The sequence below is a fragment of the Kogia breviceps genome, chromosome 6 (assembly GCF_026419965.1).
Source record: "Kogia breviceps isolate mKogBre1 chromosome 6, mKogBre1 haplotype 1, whole genome shotgun sequence".
NCBI lineage: Eukaryota > Metazoa > Chordata > Mammalia > Artiodactyla > Physeteridae > Kogia > Kogia breviceps.
The window spans coordinates 59,929,935-59,943,990 of NC_081315.1; the positions used below are offsets into that span (position 1 = coordinate 59,929,935).

The following is a 14,056-nucleotide window of genomic DNA, read 5'->3' on the forward strand; positions in this document are numbered from 1 at the left end:
CCACAATAAATTAAAGACACCCTTGGTTATATAAGGTGTTCTCCAACCTTATTTTTTCAGAAAGTTGCTATGAAAGTAACTTCTTTATAAGTGTTGGACAAGAAAATATGAAAAAGCTTTTTTTCATAGTACAATCAGCATTTGTTACTGATTTCCTGAATTAAGTATACAGTGAATACCTTGAAAAAGAACATCAAAAATAAATTTTCATTGTTATCCATTTCTGTATTGGATTTGAAAATAACCTCTTAAGTTTTGGAAGTTTTATTTGTGCATAAATCAGTTGTCAGATGTGTTGCCTTAAAATATTAACTAGTGCTTCAACGAAATTTAAGTAAAAATTTAAACAACCTAAAATTTCATGTGCATATTGCAGAGTTAGTTTTAGTCATAAAAGCTCATAATTGTATCCTAAAGGTGTTTAAAGAATCAGTTGTCCATAGCAATAATTGAGTATTTTCAGGATATTGTAGACTCTAGGGCCTTGCCTTCTCAAGCTTGTGCTCCCTGGACCAGCAGTATCATGTCATCTGGAAGCCTGTTGAACTGCAGAATTTCAGGATCCATTCCAGAACCATCCAGTCAGAATCTGCATTTTAACAACTCCCAGGTGATTAGAATGCACATTAAATTTGAGAAGCACTGTCCTAGGAGATTGCTGCTTTAACTTCGGGCTTTTTGTTTCACTCTGCAGTTATGAGTCATTTTTAAAGAATTCTAATTCTATTTGGATTCTCCCTCCCCATCCTGCTGTCCCTTAGAACTCAAATGAAACTAGCATAGTTTACCCATAGAATTCCTTAAACATGAAAAGTATAGTCCTGGGAATGTTTAAAATATCTGTAAGGGCAAAATGGGTCCCTAATAGCATATGTTTGATTACCAAGAATCAGAGGATAGAGAGGCATTTTATAAGAATCCAGAAATTCTCAACTGATAAAGTGCCTGCGATGTGCAGAGTTTAAGAGCAGGGAAAAATAATCACTACTAGGGAATTAGGATACATTAAATCTTCTTCAGACATACCAGACCTCCTCGCACCTTCGAGCCTTTGCTCCAGCGCTTCCTTTGCCTGGTGTGTTCTTCCCCAGGTATCTACTCCTGCCTCCTTGGAGTCTTTTCTCACATGATACCTGTTAGAATCACTCTATTTCACTCTATTTATTACTGCAGCGTGTGTCTGCTCCTTTAATTCTTTTTTTACCCTGCTCTACATTTTTTACCTGCTCTATATTTTTTTTTTACCTTTTACCCTGCTCTACATTTTTCTCTCTCGCTTTAACAATCTCTATTTCTCATGCTTGTTGCTTATCAGTCATTTTTCCATGCCAGCATATAGACTCCATGAGGGCAGGAGTCCTCTTTTTGTTTGCTATTGCATGTGCATTGTCTAGAACAGTGCCTGACACATACTAGATGCTCAACTATTTGTTGAATGAAAAAATGAATTCTGTTGTTAAGGCTTTTAATTTAGTAGAGAAGTATCTATATCTTTGCATTTGTATGTATGAGAATGGTTTAACCAAGTAATATGAGAAATGAACAATAACATAAAATGAAGTAACATGTAGTGAATTACTTTTTATTGCTATTGAGAAATAGGATTTACCTATTTTATGAATGAATGACCATTTGCAGTATTTTTTCCATGTGTGCTTTCAGAGAAAGTTTGCCAAATATGTCTCTGTTTAATAATCTGGGTTTAACTTCAGATCCAATATGTTACAAGTTAAAGACAACTGGTATTTAAATAAACCAAATTAAGTTATTTATTAGGTTAATTGTATTTAGTGAAATCTAGCACTGTGATTACGTTGTTAAACTTGCCTTTGTAGCAACAAATATGCATTAAACTCAGGACTACCCACTAATACTTAAACAGATGAACTTTGGATCTCATATTTTTCAAGAAGGCTTTGTTTAATTTTCACTTTTATTTATACTGTATGCCACTTTTAAATTTAAAGATCGTTTTGTTTTTATTTTATTTTTTGTTTTGTTTCATCTTATTTTTGCAGACAGGCTCGAGGAGAGAGCATCCTCAGATAAGAATGTAGAGCCACTTTCTGCTCCACATAACCATCCTCCAGAAGATCCTTTTGGTTCTGTTCCTTTCATTTCTCACTCAGGCAAGTTACATATGTAACATCATCACTATCAATAAAAAATACACACAAGAACAATAACAGTAACAAGGGCAAAAACCCTTATTATAAAGCCAAAGTAGGAATCAGGTTTTAGTTACAGCAAATAGAACAGAAAATTATTTTAACCTTTAGCCATCCTAGTTTTCCTAATGTTCTTTCCATTGGGTTATTCAATTTGTGCCTTTTGTAAACACAGAAAAATGCTGATTTGCATAGTAGAACCGTAACTGGTTCTTTCTACCTCAACTATTGGATAGTATTGAAAAATTTCATTCATGAAAATATCTCTCACTTTTATATACTTAAAATACATTTACAGACATTTTTATACTTAGCTTTTGCTTAAAAATCCTGTTTTCCTAGTTTATACATGCTCTCTTGTAGCTGTTTAAAAAGTATTAGTGACTTTGTTAACAACTTGTGACAAATTACCTATTTTCTTTTTACTCCTTGCTTTGATTTCAATACAGAATTTAATTACTCACCATTTAAGAATATTTGTGATAATATTTTCAAAGTAATTACCTAGTTAATGCTATCGAAGATACTAGGATGGAATAGGATCCCACTTTGGCATAAACGGATTTTTATTTTTGTGTTTTGTATAGTTAGAGTGGAAAAACTGAGTTTAATCTTAGAAAAGGGAAATGCATTGGAAGAAATTATGCTTTACTAAAAGGTAAAGGTTTTGTTTAATATATTCAAGGTTATTGTCAGCTACGTTCTTTGGTTCTGTTTCGTTTATTTCTCACTCAGGCAAGTAAAATATGTGGCATCATCACTACCATTTTAAAAAACTTCATACAAGAGAGAACAATAACAAAAGAAAAGCATTGTGAATGTAAAGCCAAAATAAGAAATAGGTGTTCAGGATTTCTGATAATACACTGAAGCAATGTTATAGCCTTTCAACATTCAGATTTGGTTATCCAGAACAGTACAGTAACTAAGAGTGTTTCTATATACTTTGATGTTCCATATTTTTACTCTGCCGTTTATTGAAAACAATCCATATTTTTGTCATTTTCTGTTAGCTTCCTTCAGATTATCTTTTTCATGAATGATATGAAATCATTAACTGGGGAAGACAGTTTACTGTGTCAGTTTACTTAATATGTATAGATGCACTCCCTCACACCCCCAATACCCTAGGTCAAAAACTGTTAATGTTTTTTGGGGGTTTTAAAAATAATAGCTCAAATGGTCTTTATAAATTCTCAAGAACATGGTACTCACTGACTTCAGATAGTGATCTATTTGTGGCAGAAAGCGGTTTCAGTATTAGCTCTTTTTCATACTCTGGAAGGAATTACATAATCCCCTTCAGGTTTGTACATATCTGTGCAACTTCTTGTCTGTTCTTTAATAGCTTCTGAAAGAACCCTGGGGGAAATGAATAGTAGAATCAGGAACTAGAGTAAGCCTCAGTGATTTGCCTTTTCCTTGGGCACCCTTATTCTGGGGTTGGGCTAGGATTTCTGTAGTTAGAAATAATGCTCACAGATTTGAGCTTGATTGCTGCTGTTGCTATTTTGTTTTTCTTTTTCCTTTGGGTATTTAACTTCTCTATTAGATTTTAAGCTTGCTGAGGGTTGAAAACATGAATTTTCTGTCTTTGAATCCTTCCCAGTAGCCAACCTAGTAAGTACCTATTAATATTCATTGGCTGTATGAAAAATTTATGACTACTCCTAAAAATTCATACTCCTTGGTGTTAGGACAATGACCATAAAAAATGCTCTTTTGATATAAATGCTACTGCTCCAAAAAATATTTTTAGATTTAGTGTTAATAAGAGCATTGGAATAGTTTGGTTATGAAAAATTGAGTACATAGACTAGAATAAAGGAGGGAATGGTCATAAGAGAAATGCGCCTCCAGAGAGAAGGCAATCACTTTGCTATATTAGCTTTGTTCATTTATTTTTATCAGATTCAAAATCAAAATTTAAAAATCTGAAAATAACTTACTGCCACGGACCTATTCATCATCAAGATTAGAAATACTTTGTTATAAATAATTTTTAGGTAATAATAAAGTATTTGAAGGCATTCATTTTCCTCTAAGAGTAAAATAATTGAATCTCTGAAGCAAAAAACTTCCTGATAAGCTTTATGAAGAAATTGGAAAAAGAAAAAGGAACTCTACCCATTGAAAATATATTCCATGTGGCATTGTGAGCATCTGGAGATTTATAGGACTAGGACAGAAGAAAGGCAAGAAACTACTTCTAAGTATGTGTCTGTGTGCAATGTAGGGTGATATGTATATGTGATAAGCCATCTTACTTGAATCTGAGAGTTGACAATTCTGAACATAATTTAATTTTAGGTAAACCATATAGAGAATGCTAGTTGAGAATAAAATGAATTCAATCATGAGGCAGAATGCTATTAGAACTGTAGTGGCAAAGTGCATTTAAGGAGACACACTGTCTTGAATCTAGTGTTCCTTACACTGGTTTTATTAGGAATTGTGTTCTTTTTATTTTGAAAGAAAAATTTCTGTTAAAACTTTTAATCTTAACTTTGAAATTATAATGAATTAGTTTTTACTTTGCTTTTCTTCAGTTTATCATAATTTTATAAAATTATTTTTAAGCTAAATTTTTAAGTTAAAATAATATGTGTATCTACTTTAAAAAGTTGGATTTAACAAGGTTTATAATGAAAAAAAGTCACTTCTCTGCTTGCTCCCTCCCTATACCCTTTCCCTGTTCAGACTCCCTGGAGATAATTTTTCACTTCTGGCATTGTAATATGTCATGCTTATTCTTCTATTTCTTACTTTTTTTTCAATTTTAGATGATGTGTATAGACTTCGTATTTTGGAAAATGATGATTTAGATTAATTACACTGTTAGCATCCAGCCCCAATCACATGCACCTGTCCTTTCGCTAATTTCCAGTACAGTTTTGACACAGTTGTTGGTTTTCCATGTTGTTCAATGTGTACATTTTATGCATATGTAAGTATTTGTCACTGAGGTCCAGTATACCATTATTACATTTCCTTCTGTAAGGTTTTATTTTTCCTGGAGTTAATTATAATGATGTTTATAAAAATGACTATGTTTTGTTTCCTGGTTTTTTCTGTACCCTGTCTTTGATTCATCTCCATTTGGAAATATAAATTTCCTCCCAATTTAAGGTGGCTGTCATTTTCAGTTTTACTTGATTACATCTCTCGCGGAGCTCCGCAGCCTGAGTTGGTTGCTTCCTGTGCCTGCCACAAACTTATCATCCTAGTATTTTCTTTTGCCCGTTGATCTTCCTGGGAATTCTTGGAACTCCTCTCTTCCTCTTTCTTGGTTAGTAGAACAACTCCTCTAGAAATTTCTTGAGAAAATGTATATGCATGGGAGGAAAACTTTTAAACTTTGCTGCCTTTTTTCCCTAACCAGACACTTGACTGATAATTTGGCTGGGTAAATAATTCTTTGTTGGACATAATTTTTCCTTGTGAATTTTCAAGGTACTGCTTCATTGTATTCTAGCTTCAAAAAAAGGGATAGGGGGCTTTAACTAGAGGAATGGCTGCACTCTATGCCCCTAACCCTAGGTCCCATAGCCTCTACTATTTAGAGGCGAAAATACCTGTTTCTTCTCCTTGTTGGCTGCATGTACTGCAGATCTGGTACAGTCAGCAGCCTTAGTTTGTCTATATGGATGCCTGTTTGTTGCCTTGGCTTATGATTATCACTTTTGGACTTCTTAAGAAGCTTAGCTGAAGGTAACATTTTGGTAGACCATGTCTTCAAATGAATCAAATCTAGCTTTCCTTCTTCTTAGCTTTAAACATTTCTTTATGTGCAAGATTAAATTTTGTAATTATTCTTTTATGCAGAAATCGAATAATTATATCCAGAATGTTTGCTGCTGTACAGAAATGGAATATCTTATTCCATAAGCTGATATCTTAATTATAATGGAATTATATATACCTTTTATGTCAGGTTACTAAGCTGATATTAGTAGTGTGGTGTGTCATAAAGAACATTGACTTTAGAATTATAAAGCCCTGGGTATGAATCTTATTTTTGTCCCAGATTAACCATGTGATACTGGGTGTTGCCTAATTTCTTAGAGGGTTTCTGTATCTTAAATTGGGGATAATATTGGCTAGTTGATGAGATTGTTGAAAGGATTAAATGAGAGCGTGTTATACAACACAGGAACATCCTCAGTGTTGGTCGCTATTGTGACTCTTTAGGTAGTGTTATTAAATAGTATTTTTACTACTTAGCACTAAATTCCAAAATCTTAGTGTTAAATAAGTTTTGAAGCTGCCATCTAGCTTGTAGTAGTACAGAGTTCCAGTAATAATAAGCTAACTACTGAATTACATCTTTTAATAAAGTGTGGAACCTGTCTATGAAGCTGTTCCCCACCAAGAACTGTTTTAACAGTGCCGTTTCTATTTTTATTAAAGCATTAACTACCAGTATTCAGTACAGTGTACACACAAACATCCTGTTAAAAGCATGGTGTTCGTTCTCAGTCCTGAAACGCACCCAGCCTTCCTTCTCCCCGAGGCATCGTGTTGCAGTTAGTTGAATTACAGCGTGGACAACCTAATTTTAATAAACACTCTCAAATTCTGAAACATATAGTATTTGAAGAATTTCATCACTGAAGTTTTATATTTCTTGTGTTGCATTTCATCTTTAATTAGGTTTGGTGAACTTGCCTTACTCTCCCCAACCTCAGACCTACCACATGGGTCTCATTATCTAACAGGAAGTTAAATTGAATTTAGGGTTGGGAAGATCACATCATATATAATGAATACTTGTTGGAACATAAATTATTACAGATTGTCAGTCCAATTGCTGGGTCTATCTATAAGCATGCTGAGTGTACTGTTTATAACTTTAGATTCTATTAATTCTTGAAGATCAAGAATTTTCCTCTTCCAGAATGTCAGTAATAATGGTTACCATTTATTGAATCCTACTGTACACATACAGTGGAAACAGGCTCAGAGCAGGATCCGTGACTTGCTTAAGGTAAGATAGTTTATAAGCAGGAATCCAGCTCTGCCTGATGCTAAACTCTGTTCTATAAACAGTAGCAAAACAAAAGCGTTAAATGACTTGTTTTACCAGTGTTCAGTGGATGTTCTGTGTGAATCGTTCCACTTGTAGATGTGTTTTCGATGTATTTGTGGGACGTGAGCTCCACATCCAACTCCTCCGTCACCTTGACTCCTCAAGTATCAAGGGACTTGTTTTGAATGAAAACCTACAATAATATGAGTGACGTGATAGAAATGTCAGTTTTATGGCATTTTTAATCAGAGTGGCAAATACTGCCTTGTCGCTTGGCCTGTCTTGAGAGAAATCATACAGATTTTGATAAAACCTTCTAATCCAGTAATCCTTGGGTCTGGTATGATAAATTGCTGAGAAATGATGGCAAGCAGTATGCTTCCAATTCAAAGTGAGCTTTAAAGTCTTACAGCCCCTCCCTTATACCCCAAATGATGAAGACAACAGAAGGCATGTAATTACAATAGCAGTTTCAAGCCATTCATCCTCTATAATCCGATAGCAAGGAAAAGAACATCAAAACAAAATTTTCTTGAAACTGGAAGCTTCTTATGTGATTGAAAATGTACCACCTGTTTTATAACTAAAAGAACTGTCCTCTAAAAGATGGAAACCTGATTAGAAGAATGGTAATATGAATAGTATGATGCAAATATGCCCCTCTCCCCACATTGTTTTGGACGTATTCTAAATATTTTGTATTTTTTGATATAGTTTATAAAGGTTCATTTATGTGGTTTAAGAATACATTTGCAGTATTTATTTAAAATAGTGTGGCATTACCCAGGATCTCATTCTTTTCACAAAGTATTTGTTTAAAAGAATACTAATAATACGTATATGAAAGTCTATGAAAATTGATGATAGATTTTAGCTTTTGAGTTTGGAGTCATCTTTTGGACTGCGTAAGACTATGATATCTTTGAACTTTTAACATCTAGAAATATCTTTTTATGAAAACTTGAGCTTGGAATAGATGAATTCTTGTTCTTATGTTCTTCATTTGGTGGATTCATGTTCTTAAATTCATTTGATTAGATAAGCTTGTTCTTCAGAACCTCCCAGTTGTTTATACCTTTGTCAGTCATTTTCCAGATCACTAGAATCAGGATTAGTACATGGGTTTCACAACTGTTAAAGTGAATGATAAGTTTCTTGAAGTCAGGAATTGTCGTATCTTTGTATGCCCCGTACAATACCTTGATGAATGAATTCATTATCAAAGTACAATACCTTGATGAATGAATTCATTATCAAAGAATACTTTGGTAATCTAATATAAACTTTCTCTCTCACACACACCCTAACAGTTAATGAGGTTTCACTAGATAAGATGAATTTTATTAATGTTCAGCTCTATCAGGTAAGTTCCATTATTGTCCTTATTTTACAGATGAGGAAACTGAGGCTTTTTTGGATGTTTATCTTCTGTGGATTTTGTAAAGTTGTATATGCTTTCATTTGTTGATAAAGCCTTATAGTATTTCCAGAGCTTAACCCTGCAGGGTTAAAGTATTTATTGTACCGTTCAACAAAACACTGTTTACTGAAATAGAAACAATACTGTGCTCATTCTATTAGTTTTTCTTTTTTTTTGTTTTAGTTTTTTAAAATTTTCAGGCATAGCTTTTGTAAATTTTCAGGCAGGATACAAAAGGAACACAAGACAATTCTGTGGTTGTATTTTGTAGGGGGTTGGTGCTAAGCTATACTGAATGTTTGCTGGTGATGATATTCTACTGGTAGTTTAATTGTAGAATTTACAGATGAGAGTTTTAAAACCAGTGTCATCAGCAAAGAAGTCACTATGGCCTTAAACTTGGACAAGTCATTCAGCTTTTCCCTAGTTTCAAATTATTTATGTATATAAAGAGATTGGACTAGGTCTTTAAAAATCTCTTCTTGTTTTTTGCTTTCAAGATATAGTTGAAACTATGAAACAGGATTAAGGTCACTGAAAGAAAGAAATGAGAAGAGAAACCAGAAAGCCAGGGGATGAGAATCGGTTGGTAACACTGCATATTTTGCAGTGGTAGGAAGTCATGATAGTGTGCTCTGCCATGGAAAGAAAGGGGAACATTTTTGAAGATGTGGTTAGTAAGACTGAAGGGGAAAGATCGTAGCAAACCTTAAAGGACATTTTCACCCTAATGTTGTATGGGAGCCTGAATGGTGGGGAGTTAAGAGAGAATGTATGAAAACCCCTTGGCAGTGCATTTCACTCAGGACAATATTAGTTACTATCTTCTCTGATTCATTTCTCAGTACCATTAGAAATGTATAGTAGGTACTGCACTAATAATCATGAAATGATGGTATAATACATTGGCAATAGCAATAATATAGCCCTTGACTGAGTACCTACAATGTGCCAGCACTGTTATAAGCACTTTACCTGAATTCTCACTTAAATCCCCGCTACATTTCTCTGAGGCAGATACTATTGCTGTGTCCCTACTTTACAGCTGAGGAAACTGAGACACTAAGTAATACCTGACTCCAAATGAGAACACAGGTCATCAAAGGACACTTTGATGGAGTAAGGGAAGTATACTATATATTTTGATATAGACAGTTACCAAATGGTTAATTTGGTATTTCACTTATTTAGTAAATGCTTGTTATTTTATGGATGGTACTGAATAGTTGAAGCACTGCTCTGTTAGCTTTGAACTACTATCTTGAAATTCTATATATGAGGTATATTAAGCCATAAAGCAGTGAGAATAAGCAGAATTTATGTGTGTAAATAAGTACTAGTTCTTGAGAGATGAATTTATATGCCACACGAGAATTTAAGACTTCATAACATCATTGCTGTTCTTAATAGTTGACCCAAATCTGCATTGTCTATCTTAGTCACTCACCTTATTCTCAGGATTTGGCTCTGATTAGATTTTGGCTGTTTCCTGCAATCAAACCGAACCTCAAAAGATGAGGATTACTCAAAAAGCTGAAATTTTTACAGTTTATAGTTCCAAGGCACAAACAGAAAGAAAAATATCCTAGAAGCCATCAAAATATCATTCTAATGTATTTGGTTTAAGGAAAGAAGAATGCCCTACTTAGAGCCAAAAATAAAGATTGGTCAATATATGAAATTTTACGGGGTTTCACCAATATCATTTAATGGCAAAAAATGCAACTGAGGTATGATCCTGGGCACATTCTAGACATTTGTTTATGCTTTAAATACATGTTCCTGGTGCTTATTGTAAATATTACAGCTTCACTTCTACCTACCTGAAAACCAGCCATTTTTATGTTAATAATACAAATCTCAGTAAATATAGGGATTATTAGGATTTGGGATATATTGAATTATAAGGCAACATATTTAGGCTGTACTTTTGGGAAATTAAGCAGTGAAATAATCCTGATTTAAATTTCATGGTAAACCAAATGTGTAATATTTGCTCTAATGGCTTGGAAGAAGCAGTCTAGCACCAAGAGCAAACAGTAGGAATATCTGAATTTTTTTTTAATGACAGAAATATGTTTAGCCAAAGAAATAGGTTTTAAAAGTTGATGGCACTCAGCTCTGAAGTCACATTTTAAAGCACTGTACATTGTACAGTTGGTAACCAACTTTCTAACTTGTAATACTTATTTTGACAGTCTTTTGTGCCTTTGGAACAGGACTAAAAGTCTTAGAATATATTGAAATAATTAAAACATTTTTTATTAGAGTATAGTTGATTTACAATGTTGTATTAGTTTCTGCTGTACAGCAAAGTGAATCAGCTATACATATACATATATCCACTATTAGATTCTTTTCCCATATAGGTCATTATAGAGTATTGAGTAGAGTTCCCTGTGCTATACAGTAGGTCCTTATTAGTTATCTATTTTATATATAGTAGTATGTTATATGTTGATCCCAATCTCCCATTTATCCCTCCCCCCCTTTAATTTCCATTTCTTTCTCAGTTTTTTATAGCTTCATAGTGAAGAGAGGAAAATTAAGTGGATGGCTGTTGTCACAGAAGGTGAAACTTTATCTAGGATGGTTGTTAACTTGCAGCTTTGGAGCTTAACTTTTTCCCAGCAGGAGGTGCTACAGAGAGATAACGACTTGTACTTAAAATTGTGCTTCATGGTGCTTAATATTTGAGCTGCTCTTAGTACGCTGGCAGAGAGGCCCATTGCTGCTCTTGACTCTGTGTTAGTTTATGAAGGAGTGGAAGGATGGAGAAGTAGAGAAACATTTAAGCAGGGTCAGGGTGGGTAGGTTATGAGAGTATGGGAGAAAAAAGGAATTTGGATAAATATTTTTGATTGCTTGTTTTAGTTTTATGAAGGGGTGACAATAAAAGAAATAAAACCAGTCTGTATACACCAACCAGAAATTTCCCCAGTTGCCTATACTTTTCAGAGATGTAATCTGAAACCATAAAGATGGGATAGTTCATTGCGTGTGTCTTTTCATGTTCTTTTTGAAAGTGATCCTTTCAATTTCTTATATTGTGCTCTCTACTATAGCTATTTAAAAACCAGAGATATAGTTTCCAGGATCCACAATGCACCCTTTGTGGTGTGTAAATATACATTTGTTTGCCTGCTTACTTTTGGCCAGTTCTAAAGTAGACCTGAGCCACTCTTGAATTAGCCATAGAATTGCCCCCTCCTCTCTGCCCCCTCCCTATTCTTCCCTCTCATTTAGATCCATCTTCAACCATTGGGTCCAGAAAGTAGGTAGGAAGTTGGAGTATGATGTGTGAGATAATTGAGTTTGGCCTTGCTCTGGAGGTGATGACAGTTAACTTTACCAAGTGCTTTTGAGTGAGGCACTATTTTAAGTCCTTTCTTTATAACTGTCCTACAAAGTAGAACCTGTTATTATCATATTATTCTCTCATAATATAATAATATATATTTCCTCATGTATGAGGGAACAGAGTAGAGAGAGGATTTAGCTGTGGTCTTAGTAGAGATTGTTACTAGGTTAACTTTATTAGCTCTGTATTGATTTTGCATAAGGAAGGAATAACAGTAAATCGATAAATTATGATTAAAAAAGGGGTTTTCTTTCCCCTCTCAAAGAAAAAGTGCATGATCATGGTTCTGTTTAAAATGCTGAAAAACTAGAAACAACCTAGATGTAAAACAACCTAGAGGTAAATAGTTAAATGCTATACATACAATGTTTTATTATGTTTCTATCAGAATTACTAAATGGACTATGTTGATACCTATAAAAGATGCGTTAAAAATGGTAAGTGAAACCCTACAAATTTATATCCACACTGACAATTTAAAAAGCAGATCTGTATAGCACTTTACAACAAAGAAATACATATCTGTATTAATACAACTTTGAGAAGCTGACAAAAGGCAGACAGAGTAGGGAGTAGAAAGTGACAAATGTGTTTTAGAAAGCAATGTTGACCATTTGGGCAAAGGAAACAGTTAATTTAGAAGACAAGGATTAATATAAGAATACTGAGAAGGTCAATTGAAGGACTCTTATCCTATGTTAAATGTTCCAGAAGATTTCTAGGAACAGAACTCTGTGCCCTAGAAATGGAACATTTTCCAGGGAAATTGTAGAGCAGCATTTTCCCTAAGTGCTTTTTGCAAAATTGTTTATAAAGGTTAATAGGTGTTACATGTAACAAATAAAAGTGTTTGTAATGAAGCAAATTTGGGAAACCCTAGGCTCCATTCAGTCAGATTCTTCTGTGTACTATGTGTCAGCACGTTTAGTACGATAAGCATTTTCCAGGTGAGTGATGGTGGTGAGGGGTACATTGTCAAGTGCAGCATTTCATAAACTCATTCTCCTGAGACCACAGAACTGTTTGGTTCTTGTTACGGGAATAGCGTTCTGCAGAAGACACTTTAGGAAGCATACTGGAATGTCCCTGGAGGCGTCCATGAGCAGGCAGGAGGGGTGCCCGTGTGGCTCTCTGTGGGTGGGTAAGTAGCCTGAGGAGGTACTAAGTTAACGTGTATCTTAGAGGGACTGTCCTGAAGTCAGGGGTGATTGCAAGTCTTTGCCTCGCGTTTTTTGCTTTTGGATAAAAATTCATGAAAATAAATGCTCTGGCTAATCTAAAAGTAATCTTTGTTTTTAATATCAGAAGTTTGCTGTATGGAGAAGTCAAATGAAAATCTGCATTTGATTTGATTTTAATCTGTTAGGATTTAAGATAAGCTTATTATGAATATGTAAGGATACAGCATATAACTCTCGGCTGGTTTCAGGGAACTGGCAGATGAATAATGGATGAAGATTATATTTGTATTTAAGTATAACTGATAGAAATCTCCACATCTTCTCTCCCCCTCACTCCTCAGCCCCACTAGATTTCCTCCCCACTCCCCACTTCACGGTTGTCAACAACCTGCATGAGCTGACCAGAGCCAGTGGCCGTTTCTGTCATCAGTTCATTGGACTTCCTTGCATCACCCTGTGCAGTTGTCTACTCCCTCCCCCGGAAACACTCTCCTCTCTTGGCTTCGGCAACTTTATACTCCCCTGCGTTTGGTCCTCCTCTCTGCCCTGTTTGCTTTGCAGGTTCCTCTGTTGACTTCTAAATGTTTGATACCTGAGGGCTCAGTGGTGGATCCCCTTTTCCCCAGAGAGACGCTGAAGGGTTTTCAGCAGTAGCCACATGATTAGTGTTTCCGAAGGGTTATCTGGTGACAGTGTAGAGGAGCAGTTTGAGGGATATGGGATGGGAGGCAGACAGGCAAGTTTAGAGGCCAAGGTGTTGCTGGATGAAGATAAGGAGGGGAGGGGATAGACAGCCGGCAGATGGAGAGGAGGGATCCGATTCCAGAGGTTTTAAAAACACAATTTGGTGGGAGGACACAATATGATATGCAGGTTTCTGCTAGTCTGCAGAACCTG

At 34.9% G+C, this 14,056-nt stretch overlaps 1 protein-coding gene across 5 annotated transcripts in view; it reads left to right on the top strand.

The window, feature by feature from the left end:
• Positions 1 to 14,056, top strand: part of BMP2K (BMP2 inducible kinase) — a 136,246-nt gene that overhangs the window by 115,024 nt on the left and 7,166 nt on the right. For 4 of the 5 annotated variants that reach the window (XM_059065920.2, XM_067035899.1, XM_067035900.1 and 1 more), the window contains one exon: positions 2,019 to 2,129. The exons of the other annotated variant lie outside the window; for it this stretch is intronic. In XM_059065920.2, the coding sequence (XP_058921903.1) occupies positions 2,019 to 2,129 (111 nt within the window). The remainder of the gene's footprint in view (positions 1 to 2,018; positions 2,130 to 14,056) is intronic. 5 annotated transcript variants of the gene reach the window in all.